This window comes from Anabrus simplex, chromosome 4 (assembly GCF_040414725.1).
Source record: "Anabrus simplex isolate iqAnaSimp1 chromosome 4, ASM4041472v1, whole genome shotgun sequence".
NCBI classification, from domain to species: Eukaryota; Metazoa; Arthropoda; class Insecta; order Orthoptera; family Tettigoniidae; genus Anabrus; species Anabrus simplex.
Window position 1 is genome coordinate 422,310,803 of NC_090268.1, and position 25,020 is coordinate 422,335,822.

The 25,020-nt window shown below is 36.7% G+C and overlaps 1 protein-coding gene across 1 annotated transcript in view; it reads left to right on the forward strand.

Annotated features, from left to right (window-relative positions):
• Mau2 (Mau2 sister chromatid cohesion factor) overlaps window positions 1–23,747 on the forward strand; it is a 205,268-nt gene extending 181,521 nt beyond the window's left edge. The window contains exons 9-10 of the mRNA XM_067146626.2: window positions 11,159–11,361; window positions 20,610–23,747. Of these exons, the coding sequence (XP_067002727.1) occupies window positions 11,159–11,361; window positions 20,610–20,803 (397 nt within the window). The 3' untranslated portion in view covers window positions 20,804–23,747. The remainder of the gene's footprint in view (window positions 1–11,158; window positions 11,362–20,609) is intronic.
• The last annotated feature ends 1,273 nt before the right edge of the window (window positions 23,748–25,020 follow it).

A 25,020-nucleotide genomic window follows, 5' to 3' on the forward strand; every position in this document is an offset into this window, starting at 1 on the left:
GACCGGGATTTGAACCACAGAACGCAGCGGTGAGAGGCCGGCGTCTACCGCCTGAGCCGCGGAGGCTCCATCAAATTCTGAAATAAGGTGTAAAGGCACAGATGCGAGAGTAATCTGAGGATATCCAATTACTTCCTTCATTAGGTCCTTGCCTAGATAAAGCCGACAGCCGCTTTTCTCTCAATTCTCTTCTAGACTGTATTTCATGGAGTCGTATATTTTCTGGCTGCAAACAACCTTGCTGAGATTGGCAACATGGTATACAACAGTTGAATATTTCGGGGAAAGAATCTGAAGTTTCAGTTCTACGAAAATATACCTTGCACGAACGGAAAGAAACAAGTACCAACACCTTAAAATCACTTTTGAAATATCTATAAACATAACATGATTAATTCATTTCACAGTTCTATTCAAAATATATCTTGTACGAACGAAAGTGACCAGACACGTTTACTCGTTGTACAAAATACTCAGGTTTTCACACACATTCATGCACCAATAATACAGTGCTACACCCACACTGACAGCGAAGATTGTGCGTCTACTGCTGCACTCTTACGGCGATTTGGAGAACTATTGGTAGTCGCGCCTTCCTGTGTTAAACTAGTGGCATAGAGCAGGCAGTATAAGAGGATCGAGACGGCGGAATCAAGACGGCGGTGATTTAATATATTTGTCTTTATTTCTCAGCTTGTAATATTTTCGTAACTCTCCACGAGCGCTCTGTGTAGGCATCAGTTAGTGCTGCTTTCTGTCATACGATACGAGAACCAGTTGTTCATGGTATATATCTCGTTTGAAAGACGTTGTCTCGACCTTTTATCTGAAATATTTATCGAGTTGGTTTGTTTCGTCATAAATGTTATTCCCCTCATTCAGTTTCGTCCTGTTGCTTCCGGTCTCGCTGCAGCTTCACCAGTCCGTGTGACGCGCCGCGCTCAGCCGTGGTATGACTGACAGTAACGTGCTTGAAATATTGTATAATTCAGATGAAAGTTTAGTTGGAAGTAGTAGTGACAGTATAAGCAGCAGTGATAATCAAACAGATGATGTAGCAGTGGTAAATGATGAGAGTGACGACGACGAGGAAACAGTACTTGGAAATTTCGTGTAAGAGACTATAGATAATTATACAAGTCAAAGAGAAGTTTTCAACGGTGAATTCTGATTGCTAAATTCTCTAATAATACTCACACAGGTCACAGAGACATATATTGAGCAATTACCTTATCGGGTTCAGTTGGTGAAAGGTTTGTTTACAAAATACCCTCGGGAGGGAGGGGAACAAAATATTCAAGGCCGGCGCGCAGAAGATAATACAGTTCCAAGGTTGCAGGAAAGTCATTTTATCAGGAAATTAGCACCCAAGTGTTGGAAATCCAAACCTCAGAGACATTGTATCCTGTGTTCAAAACACGGCGAAAAGAAGACGTCAGTGTACTGCTGCCAGGAGTGTGACTTCAGTCCCTGTCTCCAAGAGTGCTTCGAACTCTATCACACGGAACTAAATTACTAAGGAAATGTGAAACTATTATGTAATTATCTGCATGTACATAGTTCTGTCATAAGGATTTCCAAATTTCGTGAAAATCGGGCTACTCTTATACTTGTAGTAACGCTTTAAGTGAATCGATGTTTTTCCGTCGCGCATAGTTGAAATCTCATCCGGCCGCGGGATAGAAAGCTATTTAAATGGCTGCGACGCTGAGGGGTTAAACCACAAGTCCGTTTGGGCTTGGCATTAAAAAAACCTGCAGTTTCATCGGCATCGACAACCAGTGTTCACGGACGGATTCTGCTTCTCCGCACACTGCCTGCTATGTGATATTGTGGCGTTCCTTAAACGCTGAATACAAAAGAATTAAGATTTCACTTGAACTTAGTAAATATAAAGCACACTGTATACACACTGAAGTAAGTGAAAGTGCGGAAAGGTAGCACATTCCAAGAGACGTGTTCTTTCATGCCGTGGAGAAATTTTGAATTTAAATTACTCTGTAAAAGACTATTTCTTTTTAAATGTAAACGCAGTTTTGAATTAAAAGTCTGAATTTTTGTAATGGGACTGACATAGTTCTTTGAATTGCAAATTATCCCTATTTCAGATTAAACAATTTAAATAACATGCAAAGTCGTACCTCATATTTCCGGGAATGTGAGCTTCTTCAAATTAGGCGAGATTTTGAATTAACCAATTTCGAATTATTGAGGTTCTACTGTATATATTTAATTTATCTTTGTTTGCAAATAATTTTGGTTCTGTGATGCCATTCAGTACGATCATGGGTGTGGTCAAGCTGTAGGCCTGCAATCTTGAGGTCGTTGTGCAGGGTATAAAGCCAACTTTACCCCAGTCTTCCTACTGATCCTGTACCATCGACGTGTAGGACAAAAGCCCACTTTTTCCTTCAAAAAATTAAATCAGTTTTAAAAAGTGCTTTGTGAAATCATAATTTTATATATGTCAAATTTAATTTGAGAAAAAAACCACAAGTATCATGTAAATCCGACCTACTTCCTTAATCATTTACATTAAAAGTATCTGATACTGCCTTTGAAAGTTCAGGGAATTCCTCTTCGCGGGCCCGCATTCGTATCACATCTCGTGTTTTGATCATTCCGACCTTGCATTTTTCATGCACATACCTCACAGTTTCATGTTAGACTTCTTTACAGCATCCTTGTTGCGGGCAACTGAATGTCTTTCTTGTAGAGTATCAATTTTTAGACTATCTTTGTCTTCACATCATCACCAAACATTGACTTTAGTAAACAAACATTTAGTCGAATGGTGTTCCACATAAAATATGTACAATAAAATTCGATTGGAGCTTCAACTTGGACTTAAGAATGGAAGAATTATATTAATGTTCAATGCAAGCAGAAATAGATGAGTTAATTTTTTCACTATGTATTGATGTTGATAGTTAGAATGTCCATTGAACAGTTCAATATGTCGATTTGTATTCTGGAATGGTTTACATTATTTTTAATTTTTACCTTTTTAATGTGTCAAACATGGCTACATAACTTCAATGAATTGACTGGTCAAAAAGTTAAAATATTACAGAATTAAGCCTACAATCAAATTTCACTATAGGCCCTAATTATATATTACAAGAACAAAATTTCTTTTAACAAATTAACCGTTTAATTAGAAATATTAAGGTGTACACCTCATAGAATAATGACCATTCCCATTTTACTTACCTTTTATTTGTGTGTGTGTATATATATATATATATATACTATTTTAATCATATAATGTATATTTTTAATCCACCATTGTAATCACACCATAAGAATCATGATCTATACTTGTCTTTGTTTAATTATTCTCGGCTGATGATGACAGGGAATCTGTCGAAACCGGTACCGAATGTACAAAAGTTGTGATGTTTTAACTGTAATGTAAAACTTTCACACAATAGTATTGAAAAGGTGGAACCTATTGTCCTTTCTTTGAAGTAAATCTTGTTTCAATACGGAACCTAAATATGAAATTCTTAACGTTAAATGATAGAGCCAACCAGGCAAAAAGTAAAGCTCATTATTATATGAGCCTGAGAATTAAAATAGGAAAATTAATCAAAGACATAGACTTTATTAAGAAATGCATTGCTCATAATTTGACTCCTAATTTTCTAAAGAACAACAACAAGAGACACGTTTTGCCACATCAACATAAAGTCTACCATAAAACTAACAAATTATGGCTCAAAAATGAATTAAAATTTCTACATAAGAAAAAATCACTCTTAAATAACCGATTATATGAGACTCACCTCGAAGTTGGTACGTTGTTATCAGACTCACAATGGAATATTTTCCAAGAGAAAGTCTACAGTAAGCTATCCACTTTACTTATTCAAAAACAGTCCACTTTAAATAACAAGTTTCAAACTCTCCTTAACAAATCTCCCACAACCAACAAACCATCTAATAACCCGATCAGCCTAGACACTGCCAGTCACCCCATAACCGAATTTCATCCCCCATTCATCAACTTATCTAATGCAACATTTGATGACGAAGAGATCGCTATTTTATCAAAGGGCCCTAAACATAACTGGCCTAATTACAACCCATCAAATGTTGCTAAAAAACTAATAATAGAAACAGAAGCAGCGATAAAAAAGATGCCTTACGACATACAAGATGAACTCAGACACGAAGCTAATAAACAATTAAAGAAAACTTTTATATCCCCAACCCTGAATATCACCAAATCACAACTTGAAGATAGAAATAAGATCATTCAACTTAAAAATAAAATAAAAGACAATCATACCATCGTTACGAAGGCAGATAAAGGAAACACCACTGTAATAATGAACCAAACAGAATACGTATCCAAAACTAAAGATTTTTTCACAGACAGCTTTTTTACAATAATTTACAAAGATCCAACACAAGCCATCCAACGGCAGTTAAAACAGACACTTAAAAATACATCCTTTCTCTTAACCGACAGTGAAAAAAGTAAACTAATTCATATGAACCCAGGACTTCCCACTGTCAAAGCACAACCTAAAATCCATAAGACTAATGTCCCAATACGCCCTATTGTAAACTATAGACCTAGTCCTTTGTATAAAGCAGCACAATTCACTCAACAATTCCTCAAAAAACACTACACCTTTCAGTCCAAGAAATCTATAAAGAATACACTTCAACTTATTAAACAACTAGATGACTTTACACTTCAACCATATCACTCTTTACACTCGTTTGACGTTACTAATATGTACACTAGTATTAAACCAAAAAAAACTCCTTCATATTATCCCTCAAAATCTACACAACCATAGCCAACTTAGTCAACTTCAGATAGCTGACTTTATGTCTATCTTGAAGCTTTTAATCAATAACAACTACTTTACATTCGATAAAATAATATACAAGCAGGACGGCCTAGCCATGGGTTCACCAGCCTCCGGCATTTTAGCAGAAATATATCTAGATTTTTTAGAACATGCAGAAATAGACAATAATGCAACATTTAACAACATACATCTCTGGTCCAGGTACATCGATGATGTATTTATTATTATGGACCAACGCACTATAGACGCAGCTACCACTCTAACACATCTTAACACTATCGACACAGACGTTAAATTTACACTAGAATCCGAAGTCAACAATACCATCAATTTTCTAGATTCACTATCACTAGACTCCCATCTTCCTTTAAATATAAAGTTTATAGAAAACCCACACATACTGCTACGACAATACAACAGGACTCTACTCATCCCCCTAATCATAAACGGGCTACCTACAATAGCCTAGTACACCGAGCATTCAATATTCCTATGTCAAAATCAGACCTTAATAAAGAATTAAACACTATACGCAATATCGCATTTCATAATGGCTACAATAAGAATTTTATAGAAAATATAATCAGCAAATTCAGACATCGCCCAAAATCGAACCTAATTAAACAAACTACTAAATCAAAAACTTTTTCAACTTTTACCTATAACCGCAATATCCATAATATTACAAATATATTTAAGAAGCAGAATATTAACATTTCCTTCAGAACTAATAATAGAAACCTAGACATTCTACACAACTCTTAACACAATCAACCCTTCCAACCCCTTTGAAAAGTCAGGTGTCTATAGATTTCATTGTAACGACTGCCTCAGTACCTACCTCGGACAGACCGGTAGATCGTTCAAAATTAGATATACAGAACACGTAAATGCAATTAAATACAGAAAATTCTCCGCAGTAGGCCAACATATACACGACTATAAACACAAATTTTATGGCATAGACCACGATATAGACATCATCGAAATAATAAATAAAGGTCCTATACTTGATTTCACTGAACAATTTTACATCTCACTTGATCAGTACCATAATTCAAATTTTAATCTCAATGATTTATCCGACAAACCTACGATTTTATTTGATACGTTTATCAAAATATTGAACAATCTTAAAATCCCCAAAAATCGATCTATCTTCAAAACAATTCATAACACGCTTACATATTACCCCTACCGCCGTCCGCGCCCACCCGATTATAGTCCCGCCTCCACCGCGCTCCCTCTTCCCCTCGCTCAGTAACTCCGCCCCTCCTTGCTTCCTTCTGAGGTCCGTCTCTTCACATTCAGCCTGTTAGTTCCACTCCGATACATCTACTACCAACTTGGCACCTGAGGTGAGTCCTTCATTTCGCTAATATTTCGCGAATTTTTACTCCTTCCGATTTTCATATAACTTTAAATAGCATTTTATTTCTTATAGGTTCCGACTTGGATCAGGATCTTTCCAAATCATTTATGTATTCACAACTTACAACACAAGATCTTCAAGTACCACCTTAGCAAGAACCTCAATTACTATTTCTCAAAATAATGTAAACCATTCCAGAATACAAATCGACATATTGAACTGTTCAATGGACATTCTAACTATCAACATCAATACATAGTGAAAAAATTAACTCATCTATTTCTGCTTGCATTGAACATTAATATAATTCTTCCATTCTTAAGTCCAAGTTGAAGCTCCAATCGAATTTTATTGTACATATTTTATGTGGAACACCATTCGACTAAATGTTTGTTTACCTTTTTAATGTGTCAAACATGGCTACATAACTTCAATGAATTGACTGGTCAAAAAGTTAAAATATTACAGAATTAAGCCTACAATCAAATTTCACTATAGGCCCTAATTATATATTACAAGAACAAAATTTATTTTAACAAATTAACCGTTTAATTAGAAATATTAAGGTGTACATCTCATAGAATAATGACCATTCCCATTTTACTTACCTTTTATTTGTGTATATATATATATATATATATATATATATATACATACTATTTTAATCATATAATGTATATTTTTAATCCACCATTGTAATCACACCATAAGAATCATGATCTATACTTGTCTTTGTTTAATTATTCTCGGCTAATTATTCTCGGCTGATGATGACAGGGAATCTGTCGAAACCGGTACCGAATGTACAAAAGTTGTGATGTTTTAACTGTAATGTAAAACTTTCACACAATATATAGTATTGAAAAGGTGGAACCTATTGTCCTTTCTTTGATGTAAATCTTGTTTCAATACGGGACCTAAATATGAAATTCTTAACGTTAAATAAGCATCAGATACAGTAGACGCATTATAACTCTTTGACTGAGTAACTGTGGCCTTTCTAAGAATTCAAAGGGACGCATTCTTGCTTTTCCGATTTGAGTAACATTTTCTGTGTTGCTGGGGCTTTGAAGTACTTATGGTTGACCTTGCAGTTAGCTTAAGAGAGTAATGTTTGGCTGCCATTCTGCAGGTTTGAGAAACGTTTTGGTAGAGGCTAGTAGAATGTCATTCTCTCAACTATATTCTGAGAACTAGTGATGTTACATAAAGGCACTGTACAACCAGCAGCCGCTGCTAGCGATGTATAATAAAGACATGGACATTGAAGGCTGAGTTTTATCGACTTGGGGGGTGAAGGGAAGCACGGTGGCTGCCAGTGGTGTTCATTACTGTTAGGTCGTGATTGCAAGGCGACCCTTGATTTTTTACATGAAATTCTGAGAAAAAAATTGTCTTGAATTCGGAGAAGTGCGGTATGTGACTGCATGGCTCTACCAGCGCAGACAACTTTCCCTGATCTTCTCCATGAATGGACCTCTGTATGTCAGAATTACCCAATGAGTTTATATAGCCAGATTTTTTTCCTGTATCTTTAGTAAAAATGAAAGTGTGTTAATTATGTGAGTAAATGTAGTAATATCAGTGAGAGGATCCAAGGAAAGGAATTCCAAGTTTAGGGTTGAGGTAATTGCCAGTGTCATGAAGGTTTCTGTCATACTGCCTTCATAAATAATTACAGTAGTACTTTGATTATACGTTCCCGGAAGCTTCGTTTTCCCATATTCGTTCAAATTTTGTGGTCCTGCAAGCATCCTAATTAAATCGCTTTGTAGAAGTCCCGCATTATCTGTTCCTCGAAGAAACGATTTTCCATATCAACTGTGCAGAAATTTCAGGCCCATCAACGCTAAATCCTTGATCACGAGTTTTTCAAGAAACTATTTCTCACGAAAGGACGGCTACGGCATACTTGCGGATGTTGGTGTTAATGTCCCGTCGTTGCGGTAATTTGAGGAAGTACTATACCGGAAATGCGATCAGCAGTGAACTTGCATAAGGGACCATCTTAGCATCGCATTCGGGTGGATGGTATTGTTTAGAGAATCGAAATCATAAAGCAGAGAGTGTTCACAGCAATTGGAAGGAGACAGAGCGCATTTTGACAGCTCTACTTGAAGACGTAATGAGTTTCGTCAAATGTTCGTACTTGCAAGACATCTGTATTAAATCCAGGGTTAAATGTTTATTTTTATTTTTTTAAACTTTTTTCGAGTGTATCGCCAAACAGGTTTTCGGCACTTCCCTCAGGGCACTGTATAGTCTCTGAGCTTCCAGGCAGGAATCAAAACGGCTCCTTCTTAAGTAACACAAATTTAGTATGTTAATATTATCATATACGATTATGTTAGTACAGTTTACGAACTTCATCATATAGATCCGTATTGTTACAGTTAAATTATGAAAGAATGTTAGGTTTACAGTTCACCAAATCAATACACATAACTTTAGAAGTGAAAACTATTTAATATAAAAACGTATTAAACATATAGAGACGAAATATGCTTGAAGAAAGGCCTGATGCATAAATGATGCAATGGCGAGAATTACGCAAGTAAATATTGTAAGCTTATGCGAATGTTGTCATTTTATCATCTGTAACTGCTGAATGGGCAAACGACAATATTCTTGCTGCATTGCCTCTGGTAGCTGCAACACAGACTTCGGAAACCAACGGCTTTGGTTTGCGCAAAAGTGTTCATGTTTGAGAACTATCTGAGCTTTTTTTTTCATATTTGAGAGCTATCTGAGCTTTTTTCGTAGTTTAATACAGAAATCTGTGTAAGTATACCGTCTACATTACTAGATGGAATGTGAGGACCAAAATTCGACAGTCTTGATGTCCTTATTGTTAGCAGAAATTAATCATTCATGCTGCAACTTTCAGGCAGGTTTCTGCAAAGCAACAGGTCTTGTGGCTACTGTAAATCACCACACTCGCAACGCTCGTTTTCAGTGATGTATCCCATTTCTTCAGATTCACCTTGTATCAGGACACTCCAGTTCTCAGCCTATTTAACATCTTCCATACAGCATGTTACGGAGATTTCCGTGGTAGGTAGAGGTGAAAGAAGGTGCGGGTGTGAATAGGTCTCCAACTACGGAATTAAAGTTAATGTAAAATTTAACAAGGTTATATTTTCTTTCCAAAATTCAGAAATAACAAGAATGGCAGGTACGGAGTAGCAAGGCAACAAAGTACAATTACAGTATTTACAGGATTTGGGCTTCGAGCCCTGAAAACACAATTCTTGAGCAACTAGCCCAACTTTACGATATACAAATTTCAACAACGGGGCAGAAGACCCCAATCAAACCCTGGAGCACTTGCTCCAAATTACACAGTAAAGCCTCCTCGAGGCATACAACACTCAGTTTTCAAAAAAAAACTACTCGCTCTCAACTTTAAGCCTCTCCCAGGCCACACCAAACTCCACCTTCAAGCTGTCCTCAATGGACATAAACCCAGGGGTAAAATACCCAATCTACTGAGGCCTATTAAGTGAGAAAAGGTTAATTATATGGCCTCTAAAATACCAACTTGAAAGGAGGCTCTCCGCACTCCTAATACACTTTATTTAAAACCTACTTGGCACTAGGCCGTTAATGCAAGGGCTAATCCCATACTACAGAGGTGACTTCAGAAAAGAACAATTTACATTATATTAACGAAGAATAGGTTGAGAAAAATAAGTTCACCTCAAAACAATATGATTGGGAGCTCGAGAGGGTTAAGCACTCTCTATCCCGATATGCAGTTTAAAAGATGAAATAGATACAAGTTTCTTTACATTTTAAGGAAGGTTACATAATGGAAAAAGCTTCGGACCCGCCCCGAGAGTTAAACTGCTGAGCTAGCAAAGAAAGAAGTTATTAATTGGCCATTACCTTGTTGTTGACCGCTGCCGAAGAAAGAGGCGCTTCCCGCCCCCTGCTATGTACTTTACACACTGAAAGATGGAACAGAAGTGGCGCAGAGACCCTAAAATCAGCAGTTTATATACCCTCGCGGAAGGTTCTAGGCGTTAGGGGAATGAGAACACCCGCCCACAATCACTTTATTGGAGAATAAAGAGAAACCCCTACACAAGATGAAGAAGAAACACATTATTGGTGGAAAATTAATTTCAGAAATTCGGGATTGGCTAGATTTAAAACAAGGGGAAAGAAAGGGGTAATATTGCCAACTTAACCAATGACTGAAAGAAATTTAACAAAGAACAAACTTTTGAAATAAAATTTTCTCCAAAGAACAGTTCTTTTTCTTCGCACTAGGGTGCACTATTGTAGTTCTTCAGTAGTGTCCTCTAGAAGAGAAAGTTCACACTTCTTACTTCAAGCAAAACAAAAACACATCAAAAATGACACAGTTCTAAAACTCCAAAATTTACAGGTAGTGACATCTTCTGAGAAAGTAGAAAATTAATACCGTCAATAAAGTTCAGACTTCCTCCAGCAGAGGAGTTTCAACTGGCGCACATTTTAAATTAGCGGCGTGGAGGTGTACCGCCCGGTACACAGCATACGGCAAATGATATCCCTCCACAGGTATTTCCTTAACATTCTCCCGATGCTCTTCAGGTAACGAATCTCGCCACAGCTGGAGTAGACGTATACTAGGTGATGATGTAATTGCCACCGATAACTGCAAGAAGCTCTTTCTTGATCTTAGCCTTGGAAGCTGTTGTTTGTGTCTGTACAGGCAATGTCTCGGATCAGATTGCTGCTTCTTCTCCATTTCCAGAGGTATTCTTCTCCGAATATGAAAGAGGGACTTGACTACTGGAAAATTTTTTTGCTATAAAAATATCAATTTTTCATTAAATGCATAGTACGAATATGTTTTCATTATGTTGGTCCCCCCTCAATCCTGGGCTGCTGTATGGGAACTTGACATATATTCATGGACCAGCACTTCAAAAGAATCCTATAGTTTATTGTGCTCTTATCCTTACAGACGCTTCCTGAGGGAGACTCTGAAGATGGCAAATGCTGAAGATCTCAACCGACTGACATCGTGCTCATTAGTATTGCTAGGTCACATTTTCCTGTCTCTGGGTAATAGTCGGGAAAGTATGAATATGGTGACGCCTGCAATGCAACTTGCAAGCAAGATACCTGATGTTCATGTTCAGCTGTGGGCCTCTGCTATTCTTAAAGGTATGGATGTGTGATTCAGTTGTCTGTCATAATTCTGGTTAAGCAATCTAAAACCACTCCATTGCGTGAACTAAGTGAAGCATGTAATGTTAGCCAAACTGGTTTTAAATTGCTCACCTTGTAGCATACATCATTATTGTTATTATTCTTGTTTATCCAAATGCACCTAGGTGGGCCAAATGTTGCCCCTCTCCATTTCACTGTATACTTCCATCTCTCCCTATCCGTCACTATGTTCCAGTCCCAGTCCTGTCTCTTCCTGCTATTCTTAACCAGGTACTCAAATGCACCAGCCTCATGTCGATTTATTTGCCATTGTGTAAAAGAACAGAAAGACAAAATTCTGACCCCTCGGCATGTACAAAAGAAAGTAGCTAGTGAGAGGGAAAACCAAAGTGTTATTACCTTTCAGTTGTAATTCCCTAGTTTATTTTGAATTCTTTCTTCATCCATCGGTTTCATCATCACTTACTTTGACATTTATTTCAGCATCTGCATAGAAAGAAAACTATGCTAAATGATAGAACTGTCATTTTAATTCATTTACCTGATGTGCTGTATGTTCACAGATCTCAGCAAAACATCTCAACTGACTGACATCATGCTCATTGGTATTGCTAGTATATTCCTAATATGTAGTTAGAAAATATACACAGTAATATGCGCTCGTTAAATTAGGATACTTTCCACAACTGTTATCGTGGTGTAAAATATCCTCATTGAAAAAAATGAAATAGTGGAATAAAATCGCTAATTAAGTCTAAAATAAGCATTGTTTTACACAAGGCTCTTTCCACCTTTAAAAATGATAAAAATCACATTTAGACTGTATAAACAAATCTCTGGAAGGTTGCATGTATTCTGAGTAGAGCAAGATGTCCTTCAGCCTAGAAAACTTGAATATTCAAACACAGAGTTTTGAAGAACACCCATGCTGCTCAGAAGGGTTCCAAGTCAAAGAAACTGTGTACATGAGTTTCCATTTGAGTGAATATCTGAAAACTACTGCCTAACTCTGTAACACATAATCCTTGCATTCTAATGGCTCTAAAATATTTATGAGAAACGGTGAAAATTGTACCCCATAGGAGCAAAATCGCCCAATATTCCAGCATGTTTTCGGTTCTACTGCCTAGGTGTTTTAAGTTCTGAGGTTCTGGCTAACTGACCTCACCCTCCACCGAATTGGAAGTACCGTCCACACAGTGTGCACATTCTAGTACCTTTCATTCCCTTTTCTTGGCTCATTTCCTTCTTAATAGCTGCCATTCAAGACTTATTTTTTCCACTTTCACCTCGCTTCACAGTAAAGTCTACCCCTTCAAGGCCACAGTGGCTGTTCTATCAACAGTGCTACTTATCAATCCTATTGCAAGAATTTCCTTGCGTACATAAAGTACTTGCACTTACCTTCCCTTGCAAGGAAGTCAAAATTTTAAACACTATTGCCTCCCCATATACTTTCATCTACTTCTTTTTGATACTTGTGTGATGAGTATTTCACTGTTAAAATTACTACCAAACACCCCACTGACTAGTTTTATGTTTTTGGAGACATCAAAGTTTAAAAAATGTTGTACCACAAGAGTTATTGCTGGTAAATCATCAACATGAGACTCATGTGTTTGAGCATCCTCAAATACCCTGGACTGAGCTAGGATCAAACCCGCCAACTTAGGAAAAGAAAGCCATTGCTCTTCCTTCTGATTCACCCAGCCTGGCAATCATCTGCCTTTGCCTATTTTTCTATACAGAGAGGCCCTGAGATTGTTCATAAATTCATTCTCAAGAAGGTAGATCCAGAGCTGAACATTAGATATCACAACCTTAGTCACTTATTTCCTTCCCTTGTTTAGCTTTTGTTTATTATTCTTCCCTACTTCTCTAGATTACATATTCTATAATACCTCATCACCCTGCATTCCTCTTCCTCCCTGACTGAAGATATAATGTCTTCTGTTCATATGGGTTGTGTGTTTCTTTCACATCCTGCCTTTCCTTTCCCTGGTTTCCTTTTTTCTAATTTAGTAAGGAAGTAGTTGATATGCTTGAAATATACCTGAATTTCATTTGTATACCCCTTTGAAATAATGATGTTAGTGTATGTATGCATGTGTACATTGAACAAGAGCAACATTTGAAACTGAGAGATGGCACTATATGTTAAGAGATATGGTTCTTGCATGTAAGTAGTGGCAACACACTTGTAATTTTCACAGCTGACATATTGTAAATATAATAAATCAGCAAATAATTTTTTAACAAATTAAACCTTGACAGTTTTCCCAGCTCTGTTGTGGCATTGTCAACCTGTCAACTTATTTCTTTGTTACTTTTGTGTGGTAACACAAGTATTTCACGATATTTCATATTCCAAGCAGTACATAGATTCCTCATGTTTGATTTTATCATTAAATGCAAACTCTTTGATTTTCCTTGGAATCAAATGCAGGGCTTACTGTTAAAACAGCAAAATAAGCCTCAGTATGCTTGTGTTTTTGGGACAGAATATTACGTTTTAACCCAAACAAATATATTTGTGTGAACTTAAGATTTTCTTTCATATTGTACAGGTATATGCACTTCATTTTATATACAGTGGAACCTCGATTATCCGTTCCCAGAAACTACATTTTCCCGGATTATTTGTTCAAATTACGTGGTTCCCCGAGCACCCTAATTAAGAAGATGTACAATATCATAGGGAAGGATCCACCTTTCAATACTCCGTAGTAAGTTGAACTAAAAAGTAGTTACAACCTGTTTATTGGGACCGGTTTCAACACATTTCAAGTGTCATCATCAGCCAATTAGCGAAGATCTTAAAACAACTAATATATTGAACACAGGCAAAAAATTAACATTGTATCATATCGTAGCAATTCAGTTAATGTTCAAAACACAATAATCACAGTCAAGAGAGTAAACAGAACATCACTATCTTGCGCCGAAAACAAATATAGTTGAAGTTCATAAGCAGATCAAGTATGCACTTATGTAAAGTCGTTGCTAGGCAGGTCTTGTAGGCATTTGTTTCTCCGGCCGAAGAGTAAAAGGTGACGTGAATGAAGTCTTAGGAAAACAGTGTAGGATTTAATTTCGTCAAATTCAAAGTGGATATATAGGTTTTAAAATAATTTTAAACGTTAAAAAAGAATAAAGCCAAATAAAAATATATTAAAAAATAGGAAGAAATAATGAAAGAAATACGAGGTTCAACTCGAAACAACTTGCCGTAGTAATTGATAAAGAAATGATAAATAGAGAAAGGGGGTGGGGAACGTTTATTACAGGGTGGTGGTGATGATGGTGGTGGTGGTGGTGGTGGTTATTGTTATTAGAGGAAATACAATTGGGCAACAATCCTTTATATAACACTAATTCAAGGAAAAAAGAGGAAGAGAACCGATACTTCGAAAAATGAAGATATCAGCCAAAGGAAGACAAGGGCCACGAAGGGAGTCTTTCATTTTCACGCCCTTCGTGGACCTTTCTTCCTTTAACCGATATCTTCATTTTTCGAAGTGTCGGTTCTCTTCCTCTTTTTTCCTCGAATTAGTGTTATATAAAGGATTGTTGCCCAATTGTATTTCCTCTAATAACAATAACCACCACCACCACTATCATCACCACCCTCTAATAAACGTTCCCCACCCCCTTTCTCTATTTATCATTTCTTTATCAATTACTACGGCAAGTTGTTTCGAGTTGAACCTCGTATTTCTTTCATTATTTCTTCCTATTTTTTAATATATTTTTATTTGGCTTTATTCTTTTTTAACGTTTTAAATTATTTTAAAACCTATATATCTACTTTGAATTTGACAAAATTAAATCCTACACTGTTTTCCTAAGACTTCATTCACGTCACCTTTTACTCTTCGGCCGGAGAAACAAATGCCTACAAGACCTGCCTAGCAACGACTTTACATAAGTGCATACTTGATCTGCTTATGAACTTCAACTATATTTGTTTTTGGCGCAAGATAGTGATGTTCTGTTTACTCTCTTGACTGTGATTAATGTGTTTTGAACATTAACTGAATTGCTACGATATGATAAAATGTTAATTTTTTGCCTGTGTTCAATATATTAGTTGTTTTAAGATCTTCGCTAATTGGCTGATGATGACACTTGAAATGTGTTGCAACCGGTCCCAATAAACAGGTTGTAACTACTTTTTAGTTCAACTTACTACGGAGTATTGAAAGGTGGATCCTTCCCTATAATATTGTACATCTTCTTATTTCTCTATTCAATACGGAACAATCATGAAGTTTTTCACCCTAATTAAATCATGTTGTAAAAATCTTGCATTAACCCTTCCTTGAAGAAGCTATTTCCTGGATCAACAGTTCAGAAATTTTAGTCCCATCAACGTTAAATCTTCGATCAAGTTTTTTTCATATTTTCATATTTCTCATTGCAATGGAAACATTTTACCAAATTTTTAAAAATTTATATATGTTTATCAAATTGATATCAATGTCAATATAGTACAGTCTCAGTAATCTGGCACTCTCAGGACTAGAGGGTGTTGAATTACTGGAAAAGCTGGATTATTGGGATTTATTGGCTATAATTTCTGTTTTTATAGAAAATATATACTGTAGGCGATATATTCTTGAAGAAACTATGCATAGGGTGCTTCATCAACTTTTGTGTTATCGCTGTCTTCATACTCTTGTCTCTCACATTTTTCTGCTGCAGCTTTTTTTTATGTTGCAATTTTCACCCAGTTCTTTTTAGTATCATACATTGTTGCTCGTTTGACACTATATTGGTTTACAAAATCATTCTGTTTTTCAGCTTGATCCAATTTCGTTGACACGCCCCCTCACACAAGTGATATCAAAATGGTGTCCGGCTAGTGACACCATGGGGTAAGCGTATCACAACAAGGAAACAAAATCAAAATGCTACCAAAAAAACAGAATAAAATTTAAAATAAATGTGGAAGAGTGAATATTTAACACAAGGGACCCATTTCCCAAGGAACAAAGGGTGGGATCAACAAGGGAACCAGAACAAACATCTACAAGAAAAATTTTGTACACCCATTTCAAAAACTATACTATAATTAATTCAAAAATTAAATCAAACCATTACATCTTGCGCAGCAAATAAATAGGTGAAAAAAATAAGTTTTATCTAGTTCGAGAAATATTGAAGTTTCGAGTAAATAAAAATAAATAGATAATAATTCTGTTTCTTAAAAAAAAAAAAAAAAGAGAAATTTGGATAAATATGGTGCTTTAAAATTAGAACAAATTATTTGTAAATTCTAAGGTGAGGTTTTTAGCAAATAAATATACCATCTCTTAATTTGAATAAATAAATAAATAAATAATTTATGTAAATAGTAGAAAATTTAAAAATATAAATTTTTGAAACGAAATACTAACCCTAGCGATCCAATTTAGAAAGGAGGTCCTTGAACAAATCTGAAATATATCATTTTACATGTTATCTACACTTAAAATAAATGAATTGTATAAGGACCATTCTTAAAGGAGGGTTCACTACACCGAACGCGTAGCAGAAAATGATAAAATGCAAAACGCGTCGCACGAATGAATCACCAAGACATCTCTGACGAAAAAATAACAGTCACACAGCATATCCCAGAAATAGAACTGAATAGCATAGTAAAATTTAGCATCACCAATATAAAACCATAAACAGAAAGAAACGAGAAGTCATCGATCATATGCCGTACACTTCAAGAGAGAACCGGTCAGGTAATACAAAATGTTAGTCATCACATACTCAAATACCCACACTTAAGAGAGCAACAACAACGAGATCCGTACACAACGGCAACCAGAGGCAGACTCAACACGTGATAAGATAATAATACAGTTACGTAACGACCGGCAAAGATAAGAACAGATAACCAACAATGGCAACCCAGACACGGTTCGAGGTGATAAGCCCACTCAACAAAGCAAGAATGATGACACGAACATATTAAAGCCCTCCATTAACAATGTCCTTACATTCTACAGAAACACTACTCGTAAAATGAATAATACAGAAATTTACTGTTACCAAGTAGCCCAAAATATACTTGTCTACCTTAAATTACTTTATAATAATAATAATTATTATTATTATTATTTGGAAAATTTAGTGTCAACAGTGATTGCTCAGTGCACTATTCAAAATGTACAGTTAGAAAGGAGAAATTTAACGTAAAACACCGGCAGAATTTACAAGTATGGGCAGCAATAAATCAAATTCAAAACACCAGCACGAAGGGAACGTCACGAGAAACACACACAAATTTAGCAGAAATAAAATGAGAAACGATCAAAACACACCAAGAGTACAGCGGACATCATAATGCACATACGTCGGCTCCAACATACAAGTGCACATGGCGAAAATGAACGAACATAAATTACGCCTCACAAAATAAGTACGTCAAACTACGAGGCGCCTACAAAATTTAGAAAAGCAAAATAAATTGATGAATAAATAAGATGCAGTACTTACATGAATGAAGAACACAAATAATCAAATAATCCATAAATGAACAGTGCACCAAGCAACCACCCGTCACACGACAAAATACTACATTAAACTCTACATCCTTTTCATCAAATTAAAATATAACTAAATATTTATATTGACAACTCATCTCTGAAAAGGGATGCACCACACCACTTTATCCGATTCCCGTAGCAACGAAATCCATCTTGCAATATATCGTAGACATTACAAGGCGTCTAATTCCAGTAAGTTCAAATAGCAGACAAGCAGACGGTCGTTTGCAGAATGCAGAGCACTCGGCGCACAGCCGACAGTTCAGAGAGTCAGGCGTTACCTGACTAATAGCGTTCAAACTCACCACAAGTTCCACAGCGCACGCATAGATGACGTTAACGTACACATTTCAGGCAGTTGAATACACTATGTTACCAACATAGGAGTGTAAAACGTGCCATGCATATGGTCCAACAACACATACGAAAGTACAAATATATTATACAGATATACGAAGACGTACACCGTCAGATTTCAAGTTTATTTATTAATTGTAACGCAACATGTTACAGATATCACACTTTTCACTAACGACTATATTTTGTGCTTGTGTTTCTCCAAGTGTGGCATTGTTTAAACCACAGTTGATACTTAACACACACGCAAAAATATGCAGCTACTCAACAAAGATGGAATGGTAGCATACAGTGTATCATCATCATCATCATTTTACAGTTCCAGTTTCCCGGGTACTGTTGGCGAGTGAGCCTCTTCCACTCTGTCTTATTGAGATATATTCTGTTTAGACATGATACTGTATAGGCTTTTGTGCTTATGCCATGTCAAGAAAATAAGGTGAAATTCTTTACTTTTCGCAAAGAACTGTGCTCTGCATCCTCAGAAGAAATCTCGACTGTCCATGAGAAAGGCTTCTTAAACAACGACTCTTTGAATTTAGACGTTATAATAGAAGTGGAAATGGTACGTTCATTTGCCACCAGATGGCTCCCAGGACGTGGCACAACGCTAGTTTTCGAAGCGGAAGCTGACCGAACCATCAAAATCAGTCTAAGCGGTTCACATAATGTGTGTACGTAACATATGACATTGACAAGTGTATGACATAGACACAAACCTGGAATGAAACTTGTGGCGACGAGGTACATACAAATTTGGAAAACACCAAGACGAAATAACAATAGTGAAGGGACTGGGAAGGGAACTACCTACGTAAATTTTTAATGGCTGGCAACCAGGTATTACTTAATTGATAACACGGTTTTTATATTGTGTTTGCGGAGGACCCTGGTAATCGAATTGCCAAACACAATATAAAAAACGTGTTTGGCACTGCCACTAAAATTGCTCACAGTCTGAGTAAAACCAAGGACAAATTGTCCCCACTTTTACATCCTGGGGTGTACGAAATTCCCTGTACTTGCGGTAAGGTATACATTGGCCAAACATGCCGGTCCAATGGTACTCGTATCAAGGAACATGAACGTAATATTCGTCTCAACCAACCAGACAAATTGGCAATAGCTGAGCACTCTCTGTCGTCGGGTCATGATGTCATGTTCCAAAATGCTCAAGCTCTTACCCACACTAGACACTACAGGTCCAGGATTATACGGGAAGCTGTGGAAATGCGTAGAAATCATAACAGTTTCAACAGTTCATTTATTCATTATCATTTAAGTAATACCTGGTTGCCAGCCATTAAGAATTTATGTAGGTAGTTCCCTTCCCTGTCCCTTCACTATTGTTATTTCGTCTCGGTGTTTTCCAAATTCTTACTTCCCTTGTCACCAGATGTTTCATTCCAGGCTTGTGTCTATGTCATACACCTGTCAACGTCATATGTTATGTACACACGTTATGTGAACTGCTTAGACTGATTTTGATGGTTTGGTCAGCTTCCACTTCGAACGCTAGCGTTGTGCCACGTCCTGGGAGCCATCTGGTGGCGAAAGAACGTACCATTTCCACTTCTATTATAACATCTAAATTCAAAGAGTCATTGCTTAAGAAGCCTTTCTCATGGACAGTCAAGATTTCTTCTGAGGATGCAGAGCACAGTTCTGTGCGAAATGTAAAGAATTTCATCTTATTTTCTTGACACGGCATAAACCCAAAAGCCTATACAGTATCATGTCTGTAAGTACGGGCCGTGAAAGCATCAATGGCAACATATGTTCTGTTGTTAATGATGTCCTCCAGTGTCCTTGCCCAGTCTGCAATGTCCATAGTTACAGTGGCCATCCAGTGGGTTCTTGGTCTTCCCACCATCTGTTTTCTTGCCACATGTCTCTCCAAGTTAACATAAGCTGTACTTGTTGGCTCCATCCTCATTACATGCCCAAACTGCCTCAATCTGGACATGCTGACTTGATCAAACAATTATATCTCAATCCCAGCTACCTTTCTAACCATGTCATTCCTTAACAGTACTTGTTGTCACAATAATCCAAATTGCAAACAAGAAGATGGTTTTACACCAATAAATCTCAATCCAGATGTTTTAACGTAGTATGCCAAGTGAAGAAAAAGGCCAAATTACTAGGTGTGTCGGACTAATGTACAACTGGGTTGTGGGGATTGTGCTGTAATAGGTTTTACAATTATATTCTGGGTAATGACATGTTGCTTTTTAATGAAAATAATATTGCACTAGCTATTTAAATAATGCAGAAAATTACTTCTGGTAGAGAGTTAAACATTGCTGGTTTGAGTATTAACCATCTTTATGTATATTTCAGATTTGTATCGTCTGTGTGGTGACCCAGTGAGGGAGAATGAAGCTTTCCAGATGCATTGCAACTTTTCACAAATGTTGCTTAAGGACCATTTCCAGGCATCTCAGATGCCAGAACATAATTTGATTACGTGGACTGAAGGAAACTTCCCCATGTCAGTAGGCAACCCTCCTAGTACGTCAGGGGCTCTGTTGTGAAGAGAGCTTGTTGAGTAATGTGGTCAGTTTTCGATGTCATGGGGCAGCTCAAGTTGATCTAGTTCCTTTTTGCCACTGTAAAATATGAAGTGGTAGAACAATTGGTGATTTAGGAGATAGTCGATCAGACTATATTGTTATTGACCCTGAATTGAAACAGCACGAATGTAAAAGATACCAAAGGGCATTATTTTATAGAAATGAGATATTTGGTTGACCAGTTGATTGATGAACAATTAATTGGTATTCAACCAGATCATGTTATAGTATATTTTGATGAGTGTATAATATTTGAGAAACTGTATGTAACTCTTTAAAAGCTGTGTGTTGGAGTGTAGAAGGGATATTACGTACATAGTATTTTATCAGGTGAGGAGCATTTTGAAGACGTGCTATTAACACTATTGTGTATATCCTAAAGTGGTATCCTTGGCTATTTTGTTTAATTTCTATCTATCAGATTTCATTTACTAAATGTTAGTTTGAGAGGTGAAATACCAGTATAGTCCAAAGTAACCTAACATTAATAGTCGCAAGGCTTATTACAGAGAACATGGACAATTTTATGCAATGCCACTGCCAACATAAGCCCCTTCTGAAGGTGACCCACTCCTGCCAGAGAATTTACCACTTTTCAAAACAGTCCTACAATCTATCTTTGGTTAGTTTCAGTAGAGCATGCTTTGCATTCATCATCACATTTTTGGCTAATGCAGACCTCTGCCAATTAAGCAGGGTTTTTACTTTTGGAAGCAGGTAGTTATCCTCTAGAGCAAGATCTGGAAATATGGAAGATGAGGAAGGACAAGTACATTGTTGCCTGGAGTGATGAAGAACCCAGTTCTATCCTTGCCATAAAAGAGGCCTTTTTCATCGCACTGCCGAAGAAGGGCAACACCATAGTGACAGCTTGACCTTCAGGAGTGAATTTAAAATGTACTAATCCCTAGATACTGAAGAACATTTTGAGCATAATATTCACCTTTGGTCGGCCTAACAAAATTTTATTTTGCTGTGGTGAGGCGGATGATTTCCACATTGATAACATCCATTTGGATTGCGAATCAGGGAGAATACACTGTATCTCATCAGGTACAATGACCCTGTTCAACATCTGGATCCAGAATTGCCCTGTCAACCAGTTCTCTGCTAACTGGTATATTTCCATATGCTTCGTGCAGGCAAAGCAGAGAAATAGCCTATATAGCAAGTCCAAACCAGCCAAACTTTGGTTACTTTTTGACTCTACTGGTAAGTCTTCACTATGAATTAATGATGTAACTGTTGTAAAAACTGTGAAGTTTCTGTAAATCATTATATGTGAGATATTTGTTGAATGTTTCTGTTTCACTAAGAAGACTGGCTAGTGATGATTAAGGACTGAAAATCCTTATTAAATGATAGGAGGAGAGAACCTGTATATGAAATAGTAGACACTTATTTTTATGCATGTTATGACAATGGAATTGCAAGAAATTCTGGAAGTTTTCCTTCATATTCTTAATTCACTGTGAGTTGAATCCAAGATTTAAGCAGTGGAATGCTATCACCTAAGATAAGCCAGTACCCTCCTGAACAGAGCTACATCAAGCTATGGCAGAATGTTGTTCGTTAACGAATATGTCAAAATGTTGGTAGTGATGTGATAGGAGATGAAGTTTGAACAGCATGGTATATTGCTGAATTCCTGACACTTGGAAAATCAAGGTCTGTGGTGTTGTGAACAAAAGGAAAGAATGGTGAAGATAGTTCAGAACTCAACTAAAAAGTCCTGTGCCGCAAGATGTTTAGCAGATAGATGTACGTGATACAATTGTATGACAGAGTCGGGAAAGTTTGGAAATTTGCTTTGCATTGTTATGTTTTAAATGATTCATATTTGTAAAAGTAATGGGAGGCAGCCATCTGTGGTTACAAATTGCTTAAATTTACTTTGTATTGCAGATCTTGTTCTGGAAGAACTGGTAGCCAGACATTTTTCCAACTCCTCAGAATATAACATGTACAGACAAAGTCAGTGGAGGACAAGGAGTGAAGTTTGACCTTGAATTATTGTTGTGCAAGACAGTTTAGTGACATTGCATGGCAGATAGGAAGTTCCTTTATCCACTCCCATAGACATATGTAAGATTTCATATATAATTCTGAATTTGTCATGTTATGAATGTGGTGCTGAGAATTGCAATAGCATATGCAAACTGTAATACATTGTGAACACGGAATTTAATTAAAGTTCTGCAGTTGAAGGAGGGAAAATGATTAAAGCTGCAGTGTTATCAGATTTAGTTTTTTTTTATCTTTTATAACAAGACATTGATATGGACTAGCTGTGCAAGCAGCTTCTGTAGAAAGACATGTAGTATATGGGTTGTCTATAACTTTTCTTTCTATTATATCTGCAAGGTTAGGACATGGATGGAGTAAACTGCATAGACTGATTTCTACGGACATTGCAAAGAAAGTGAATGAATTCTGAGATATATGTGTGGAGTTATTTCATTGATAATTTCTTGATTCTGCATGCCCTTTATGGTAAAACAATTTTTCTCAGGGTAGAAGGGATATTTTTTCACTGAGTGTTTCATGTTTTGTGTCTATATGAGTACCTCTTGAGTCAACTTCCTGCTGAGAGCACTGTAATGCTGTAAGAAAGGAATGACACTCGGCAACGAAGTGCTGTGTTGTATATGGAGAATATATAAAAACTATATGAAATGGTACACCTAGTTTTACAAGGATCACTTGCATATAGTGCTTGTTTTGAAGAAAGTTTTTGTAAATAATTTAAATCCTAACTTCCAAATGTTGGCTATTCTCATTCTGTATGATCAAAGATAAGTGCTTAGATATGTAAATAATGCTTCCAAACAGTATGTGAAAATTGCTTGTAAATATCAAATCAACAACCTGAAAGTGTTATTTTATTAAATTGCTATACAGTGTTTTTTGTGTGAATTTTTAATGTAATAGCATTTTACTACTGCATTTACTCCCATAACTTGCACTCCCATAACTTGCACTCTTTTTGATGGAAAATACAGACTCAAATTTCAATATGAACTTTTGGCATAATTCTCTCATAGGAAAATGTATATTTGATACAAATATCTTTATCATACTGTACACAATTAAAGATTTAATTTCTGTGCAAAGTATTTGATATTTTGCATTAGTTATAGATGCAGTATTCTTTTCCAGTCAAAGTGAGAGCTACTTTATGTACTGTGAAATTGTAGCACTTCGTGAGAAATGGTGTGTCTTTTGTTCTGAGACACTTTAATACAAACAATCCTTCTTGACTTTCAAAAACTTAGGTTACAAAATTCTTCTTAGAATTACCGTATAATCCCGAATACCACCCGTACTTTTTTTTTCCCCAAAATATTGGTTCTAAATCTTGGGTGCGGGGCGTATTCAAGCCGTTCATTCTCGTAAATATTTACTCTGTTTACATGGGAGTATTGGAATAAATTTGAATACGGTTACCTACTCAATATGCCACACGTATACGGGTATTCGGGTCTTATTGTGTATTAGTTGCGTTCTAGAAAACAAAATCGATTTTTTTCTCAATACGGTTACAGTGGCATATAAACGCAAAATGTAAGGTAATGAAATATGATAAAACAAAGGATATGGGTAAATATGCAAGCTGCTGCTGCGGATGGTCGATCGTCATTTGTTTCACAAGTGTTATTAGCATGCTGGGTGCGCGAATAGCTGATCTCGCGGGATATCGTACTTTGCAAGAGTGAAGACTGTTGGTTACAGAAATCTACCTCGCTCACATTCGAGTTCCGAATCTGTCCCGTGAAAGTGCTGTCTCGATAGTAAGCAATGGATTCAAAACGGCATCGGTGGTCATTTGCTGTGCGTGAGAAGCTTAAAGTCGTAAGCGAAGCTGAAATATATGGAAATCGCTCCGTTGGCAGAAAGTACGATATTGATGAATTGTCTATTCGTGATTGGCGGAAGAAGAAGGAAAAACTGCTAAAAAGTAACGGCGATCGCAGAGCATTCCGCGGGCGGAGTGTAGTGTATCCGGAAATTGAACGACTCCACAAATTTTTGATAGAAAAACGTGAGTTAGGATGTAGTGTGTCAATTGAAAGCACTAGAGATCTCAAAAGAACTCAAAACACAGGGTTTTACTGCAAGCCGTGGATGGATCTGAAACTTTTATCGGAGAAAGGGACTGTGCATTCGGAGACGTACGT